Source organism: Otolemur garnettii, unplaced genomic scaffold (genome assembly GCF_000181295.1).
Source record: "Otolemur garnettii isolate 467f Iridium unplaced genomic scaffold, OtoGar3 scaffold00014, whole genome shotgun sequence".
Classification (NCBI taxonomy): domain Eukaryota; kingdom Metazoa; phylum Chordata; class Mammalia; order Primates; family Galagidae; genus Otolemur; species Otolemur garnettii.
The window spans coordinates 29,634,918-29,643,246 of NW_003852409.1; the positions used below are offsets into that span (position 1 = coordinate 29,634,918).

At 42.9% G+C, this 8,329-nt stretch overlaps 1 protein-coding gene across 1 annotated transcript; it reads left to right on the forward strand.

The window, feature by feature from the left end:
* Positions 1–1,069: 1,069 nt before the first annotated feature.
* On the forward strand, positions 1,070–7,488 carry ZBTB34 (zinc finger and BTB domain containing 34). The gene has a single exon (XM_003785312.2). The coding sequence runs from the start codon at positions 1,078–1,080 to the stop codon at positions 2,590–2,592; it is 1,515 nt and encodes a 504-aa protein (XP_003785360.1). The 5' UTR covers positions 1,070–1,077; the 3' UTR covers positions 2,593–7,488.
* The last annotated feature ends 841 nt before the right edge of the window (positions 7,489–8,329 follow it).

An 8,329-nucleotide genomic window follows, 5' to 3' on the forward strand; every position in this document is an offset into this window, starting at 1 on the left:
ACAGCTCACAGCAACCTCCAACTCCTGGGCTCAAGCGAGTCTCCTGCCTCAGCCTCCCAAGTAGCTCCCAGGACCACAGGCGCCCGCCACAACGCCCGGCTATTTTTTGGTTGCAGCCGTCATCGTTGTTTTTGGCGGGCCTGGGCTGGATTCAAACCCACCACCTTAGGTGTATGTGGCTGGCGCCTTAGCCCCTTGAGCTAGAGGCACCGAGCCAATTTTCTCATTTTCTAAGTAGTTTTATTCCTTTTTTTATTGCCTGGGATTTAGTATTGTACAAGAGGTGTTTAAATTTCTATTGGTTGCATTTTAAAATCTAAAATATAATTGTTAGATCTAGTTTTATTGTGTTTTGGTCAAAGAATGGAGCCTGGGCGCTCTATTCTTGAATAGTTCCAAGCATTCCAGCACTTCAGATTCTAGGGGAGAGTAAGGAAACTTCTAGGTGTGCTGGAGCTGTGAGCACTAGTGGAAGAGAGTGCACTTCTGGTGTTTCCATCACTCTTTAACTCCTACTGTCTAAAAGTAACTCTTCACTGAAAGACTGAACATTGTAAATCTATAAATTTCCATCCCCAAAAGGATATAAAGGTGTGCAGCGGTGAAATAAATGCAAAGGCAGTAATATTATAAAGGATTTAGCTCCATTCATTGTATTCAGTGTGCCCTATGCTTGAAAAATACCAAATAAAGCAGAATATTCTTTAGATGAATTTAATAATCTTTTTAAAGTATTTCAAATCTTCAAAAGTAGGTGAAACAGGAAAGTATTTCTGTCAGAAGGATACCAGTTTTTCAACCAGAGCTGAAATAGCCCTACTGCATGTTAAGTGTTTTACTTTTGATCAAGGTGAATGTAAGACAGTAATGATTCTAGGCTAATTGATCATAATTTGGCTTTAGGTGAATTAACTGGAACATGAAAGTGTAAAATGAGCAAGAGGAACTGCTCAGGTAGACCTAAGGACGTATAGTAGCTACAATGGTATTGTCATAAGCTTGTGTTTATGCCACTTGCACTTAGTGAGGAGTCCTTGGTGAATTACGAAAACTCTCTCTTTTCACAGAGTACACTTCATGTCAGTAGAAATGGACAGCAGCAGTTTTATTCAGTTTGATGTGCCCGAGTACAGCAGCACCGTTCTGAGCCAACTAAACGAACTCCGCCTGCAAGGGAAACTATGTGACATCATTGTCCACATTCAGGGTCAGCCATTCCGAGCCCACAAAGCAGTCCTTGCTGCCAGCTCCCCATATTTCCGGGACCATTCAGCATTAAGTACCATGAGTGGCTTGTCGATATCAGTGATTAAAAATCCCAATGTGTTTGAGCAGTTGCTGTCTTTTTGTTACACTGGAAGAATGTCCTTGCAGCTGAAGGATGTTGTCAGTTTTCTGACTGCAGCTAGCTTTCTTCAGATGCAGTGTGTCATTGACAAGTGCACACAGATCTTAGAGAGCATCCATTCAAAAATTACCGTTGGAGATGTGGACTCTGTTACCGTCGGTGCCGAAGAGAATCCCGAGAGTCGCAACGGAGTGAAAGACAGCAGCTTCTTTGCCAACCCAGTTGAGATCTCCCCTCCCTATTGCTCTCAGGGACGGCAGCCCGCTGCAAGCGGCGATCTCCGGATGGAGACGACTCCCAGCAAAGCTTTGCGCAGCCGCTTACAGGAGGAGGGGCACTCAGACCGTGGGAGCAGTGGGAGCGTTTCTGAGTATGAGATTCAGATAGAGGGGGACCAGGAGCAAGGGGACCTACTGGTGAGGGAGAGCCAGATCACTGAGGTGAAAGTGAAGATGGAAAAGTCCGACCGTCCGAGCTGTTCCGACAGCTCCTCCCTGGGTGACGACGGGTACCACACGGAGATGGTTGATGGGGAACAAGTTGTGGCAGTGAACGTGGGCTCCTATGGGTCTGTGCTCCAGCATGCGTATTCCTATTCCCAAGCAGCCTCACAGCCAACCAGTGTATCAGACGCTTTTGGAAGTTTGAGTAATTCCAGCCCCTCTAGGTCCATGCTGAGCTGTTTTCGAGGAGGGCGTGCCCGCCAGAAGCGGGCTTTGTCTGTCCACCTGCACAGTGATCTGCAGGGCCTGGTGCAGGGCTCTGACAGTGAAGCCATGATGAACAACCCTGGGTATGAGAGCAGTCCCCGGGAGAGGAGCACGAGAGGCCACTGGTACCCGTACAACGAGAGGTTGATCTGTATTTACTGCGGAAAGTCCTTCAACCAGAAAGGAAGCCTTGACAGGCACATGCGACTCCATATGGGAATCACCCCCTTTGTGTGCAAGTTCTGTGGGAAGAAATACACGCGGAAGGACCAATTGGAGTACCACATCCGGGGCCATACTGACGACAAACCATTCCGCTGTGAGATCTGTGGGAAGTGCTTTCCATTCCAAGGTACCCTCAACCAGCACCTGCGGAAAAACCACCCGGGCGTCGCCGAAGTCAGGAGTCGCATCGAGTCCCCAGAGAGAACAGATGTGTATGTGGAACAGAAACTAGAAAATGATGCATCGGCCGCAGAGATGGCCTTAGATTCCCGGATGGAAATTCACACAGTGTCTGATGCTCCGGATTAAGGTGGTAAAGAAGCGCACCCAAACAAAGCACATTAATCAATGCATATTTGTGATTTGCTTTGTTGTAATCTTTAGTTTTCCCAGCCATCTGGAAATCTCTTGTCTCTTGGCAGTTTTCTAAAGTTTCTGGATGGAACACTTTGTTGTGTTTATCCTTTCCCCTGTCTTCCTTCCCCGAAGGAGCTCAATGCATGAAGGGCAGTGCATCCAGGGAAAACACAGGCTGACAGTATTCCTCTTTGGCTGAACTCTTAATCCAAAATCTGCCAGTGATTCAGCTATGCCAACTGGTTGACCCTCCACTCTCTGCCAAGAGGCATACTCTCTCTCATTGTGTGTGCTGGCAGCAGTGCATTTTCATGGAGAGAGACTAGGATGCCGTCAGCTGATACAAATGGGTAACCTTTTCTAATTTAAAATTCCTTTTAGGGGGTAGTTAGACAATTTATATATATATATAATAAAGTGATTATTATATATATAGTATATATACATTATCAAATTTGATTTTATTCTGGTTGAGGTGAATGTAAGAGGAATATATAATTTAATACAATGTGAACAGGGCTTTTGACTCTGTCTTATCCCTACCTAATATGTTAGGATTTTGCCCCTTCATTTCCTTTATAAAAGAATGTTAGTAGGTTTTCATATCTATCTATTAATCATTGTGTCCAAAAGCAAGCAAAGCAAATCACAGTGTTCATAGCTCTGCTTCATAACAAATACATAAACCAAATGCCATAAAATTTCTTCAACTCTAGTTGGAAACCGTTTGGAATTTTTGTTAGTTGTCCAGCAGGTAAGCTGGATGACCTGTGGTGCTGACCTTTTTACATAGTGTAGTGTTATATTAGCCAACCCCAAAGGAGCAGTGGTTTTCAAGGTTTTTACTGGCCTACAAATCTACCTTCATTCCGTACTGTAGAAACATACATACCAGGTAACTAAATCACATCATTCTCTACCATGAGTTAGTACTCGCGCTAAAGGAAAGGGATTTGTAGTTCTGTCTACAGAATTCTCCAAGCAGTGTTGTGGGTTCTTTTTCTCCTTTCTCTTTCAAACAGCCAGTTCAGGTGCACAGCAACTTTTTCTACATGCAGTTCCCAGGGTAACTGCAGAACTTGGAATTTGTATTTTTTGTAAAGCTATACTCTATGGGAATTGCAAGCAATATATCTATCTTAGTATTGTGTGTGCTAATGAGAGCCCTCAGTGGCTCTTCCACTCTCAGTGTTTCCTGCTTAAAGAACCAACAGTTAAAAAGCCCTCTCAGATACTCAGTGTGTCACCAAATCTGTGTGTGTCACCATTTTTTCTGTCATGTGGTGCTATTTTTATGTTAAGTGTCTTTTAGGTCAGTATAGTTGTAGAAAATGTGAAATCTAATGGTGTAATAGTGGATTACAGTTGTTTTCCTCTCTTGAGTTCAGAGCTTGAAAAGACACCTCAAAAGCATGTGCCGGCAAACACATTGCTGTGTGAAAGTATACCCAAGTCCTGTTTGAATAATGTTTTTCAGCACTTTGGGAAATGTCTTTAGTTCTGGATTGTGTCCACATACCCAAACAGGCTTTACAAGATTGCTTTGGTACTGTATTCTCTGACAGAGGGTAATTTTGTGAGCAGTTTCATGGTAAGTTTGTGCTGTGGGCTGTTGGGGAGATGTCACTGCTGCTTCAGTCTATGCCTGAGAACCGGGGCTGAGACCCACAGCCAGAACAGTGCAGTCACCTCAAGGAGAAAACAAACGAAGGACCGGCCGCAGAGGCTGGGAGTTAAAGGAATAGAGAAATAGATGTTTGCTGATTTCCCATGCTTTTTTGGGTCTTAACAGTACCAATAGTGGATTTTTGTTGTTTTTGTTTTTGAGAAAAAAAGTCATTCAAGCTCTTCTTGTGTAATAACCCCCGGGGGTGGTAGCCATGCAGTAGCTTCTCCTTAGCACACAGGATCTGTTCACGTGTGAACTGCTGCGCTACATCAGTGTTAGCTCCGTACAGATTACACTCTAATCTGCTGCTCCCGAGGAGCAGCTTTTGCTAAATCGGGTATATAGTATGCCTTTTTCCTCGTCAGACTGCCTAAGTAGGGGTTTGTTCTCTCCCTGGAGCACTTGTTCAACTCCTGTTAAAGCCTCGTGCCTCAAGGGGAGGCTGGACCCCAAGTGTTTACCCACTTAAATATGTTCTGGGGTTTCAGGTAAATGTTTGTGATTTTTTTTTCCTTACATGAGTAAGTTTCTGATTTTTTTTTTTTTAAGATTTAAATGCAAAAAATTTGTGTTGTGATACAGAGTAAGTCTGTGACAAGAAAATGCCCAAATCCAAGGACATAAGAGGTCAAGCTCAGGGAAGGAACCTCCTTTTCACTCAGGCTTGGGGCCTTCTGTGAGGTCTCCAGAGCATTCTTCAGTATGTGAGAAGAGTTAGGAGGTGAGAGCACCCCGGGCAGGGACCTCCAACGTCCTGGCTCTTGTCATTGTGTCTGTTTTAACTTTATTTACATGGAGTTCTTTGTATGTGTAAATTTGTTTAACTGGTTTGAGTTTACCAAAGAGTGACTTATCCAAAATTGTCTTTGACAAAAATATACATTGCTTTGATTGTACAGTTCAGGTTCAAACATTGTAATGGGACTGTTAAGGGGCAGAATATTGATTAAGTTTCTCTCTAAGAATCATGATTCACATTTTTGCAAGTTCCACTTGCTCCCATTCATGTTGCTGACACTTTCCCCTTTCCACTGCTCGCAGTGTTAAGAATGAATTCTCAAGCCATAACACAGTACTGTAAAGTTCCGCAGGGCTTCGAGGGAGGCAGCGCTAGGCCAGCACGGAGCTGTGTAGCCTCTCTGAGCATTTGTACCGTCATGCTTCCCAGGGGCATGACTGGTGAGAGATTAACTCCATTCAGATCGGGCAGCAGCAATTAATTGTGCCTTGCCGCACGAGGATGTGCCAGGAGGATTAACATGACCACAGAACGGAAACATTCTCTCCCTGAAGTTCACATCACGTCTCCGCAGACGAAGTACGCTGTGTAACTCCTTAGAGCAACTCTTTTTGGAAAGCAAAGTCCCTATTTCTGTACAGTTTTAGGTTAAATGTTTCATTTATAACAAATGCAGAAATCAATAAGATACAGTGATATGTGAAGAAATCTTTTGCAGTAAAATATATCCTGAATTCATATAGGCTTGTTCATAATTGAGTCTCTTCTCGAGCTACCTTTCCAATATTAGACAATGTGAAGACAGTGACAGCGTCCTTTTCTAGAGATGTTTAGCCTGTTATTACAAACTGTGAAAACAAAGAATTTTATACTTTTACTAACGTGTGTGGTTTTAAACAGTTATTTTCATTCTAATCAGTTCTTTACCCTCTAATTTCTACTAAAATTGTAAATACATTTAGAAATTATATTTGTAAATACAGTATATGGAGACAAGTTAATTTTCTGATCAGTGGAAAGCCTCCCAACCAATTGGCTCTGCCTTGACAGTTGTGGTTTTGTTTCTTTGTTTTTGTTTTTAACAACAGAAAGGATACTGTCGGTTCACTGTTAAGCAGAATATACTGTAGAACTAAATTGATAATTTTTAAATCTTCCAGAGCATGAGTACTTGTCTTTTCTAACGATAGCAGTTATAACCAACTCTTTGTTTTCCCTTAGCCCAAACCATAGGCCTGCATATTTTATGTGTGGTTTTGTTTTTATTTTTGTTTTTACAGCCAACTTGCAGGAACTCAAAGTAAGGGCTGGGGGAGAAATCATCTATGTGAATGAGCTTTACTTTAAAGAGATCAATGTATTTTATTTTAACACTTTTTCTATTACTGTGATTTTTTTTGTTGTTGTTTTTGTCATCGTCATTATTGTTAAATTCTATAATGGTTTCCTGTGAAGCCTCCACTGAAAGGGACTCAAATATGCAACACCTAAACTATTTTCCAAGGGCACACGCCCCTTGAATGGTGCTTCTAGACTGGTCAGGGTTATTTATTAAATTTTATATATGAAAGTATTGGGGAATTATGTAAATTCTTTATATGAAACTATCTAGTTCATAAATCATAGATTTCATATTACTCAGTGCAACTGAACTACAAGTTCAGAAAAGTCATTCACATTGTTCCAAATTTGTAATGGTTGTCAAACGTCACATTCGTCTTTTTCAGTAAGTGCCGGAGTGTTCCCACTGTTTCTGCCCAGGGCTTGACTTCTGGGCCCAGAAGAGAACCTATTTTCTCTGGTTCCCTCTTTGGGTCTGGCACAGACAGGGCTATTGTAGTTCTTGATCAAGTCCAGGAGTCAGCCTTGCTTGGCACTCCATGTAGCAGATTCAGTACACAGACCTCTTGCTGCCCCTCAGTGACAAGTATGCTGTGAATTCAACCTTGGACTTGCTGCCCAAGCCTTTGGTTGCTGCCCTGACTATTGTAAGAGGTAAATTTACCTGGTTTGTTGAGAATGACCATATTCCTAATGTGAAAACCATCTCTCTCACCACTTTTATTAGTAGGGCTAACATTTTTTCCGTTATAAATGGTTGAGCAATTTGAATGACTTAACACAGTGTCATTATCTTGCAATATAAACTGGTAACCTCACAACGCCACACTTCATCACCATATGAAGTAAATGAAGCTAGCTAAGCGGATGCTGTATCAACTAGTAACTTGCCATTAAGGATTATTTTATAGCATGAATTTAAGACTATTTATTCAAATGATATTTTACTCTTGTATTCATTTTGTTTTAGGTTTGTGACATGAATATTTCAGTGCTGCTTAATTTTGTTCTGAATTCTTGTTTCTTGCTTGTAAATGGCTTTTTTATGGTATAAAGTCAATGGACATTGCTGTTTGTAAATAAAAATGCTGCTAGAGCACATGTGCTGTGGTCTCCCTGTGTGCGGGCCCCTTGGCCTCCATGAGTTTGTCACTAGTGCTGACAAACATCTGCTGTGTCATGGTTTCTGTAACCACTGTTTTTGAAAGGTTAGGGTTTCATAAGACGCTCTTGTGCCACTATCGTGATGAGAAGAGAAAGAAGCAGGTGTATTTCTGACCTTCCTCTTGTGTGACGAAGACTGCATAATCAGGGGGCCTCTTTTGTACTCAGGCTTCCCCAGAAGGAATCTGGTGAACACTTTCCCCATGTGCCTGCAGAAGTCCCCCCTGCACTCCCTTGAACGTGCCTTGTTGGGTCCTCTCCAGAGGGTGAAGTTGCATGGGCTATTTCTTCTGTCTCCACTGTCTTCTCCTCTTAGCCAGTTAACTCCCCTCTCCTCCTCCAGGTTTCAACTCAGGGGCCCTATTTCCCCCCAGCAGCCCTCTCAGTCAGGCCTCTCTAACATGATGCTTGCTGAGCTGGTGTTCCTGCCCTTCAGAACCCATATTTCAGTTTGTAACTAGGATTTATCAGTGAGATGATTCAGTTCCTGTTTCTCCTATTAGCCTGAAGCTCCCTGACAGCAGGGATCCCAAACTCATGCTCCCTCAGGTACCCTCAGCAGGGGACCTGGCACAGCAGTCAGCGCTGGGCAAGTGTTGTTGAGTCAATGAGCAAATGCATGTCTTCTGGAGGGTCTCAGGGCAGCATGGGACATAGGCGGGATTTGACTTGGCTCCTCTGGTGCTATGAGCCAGCTTGCTCCTTGCTGTAAAGCAAGTTCTCCACCTTCCCACCATAGGTATGTTACAACCAGTTGGGCAGGAAGGTGGTACACA

Bases quoted from the DNA above. Each gene is read 5' to 3' on its own strand.
- ZBTB34 (XM_003785312.2), top strand. From the start codon at position 1,078: ATGTCAGTAGAAATGGACAGCAGCAGTTTTATTCAGTTTGATGTGCCC.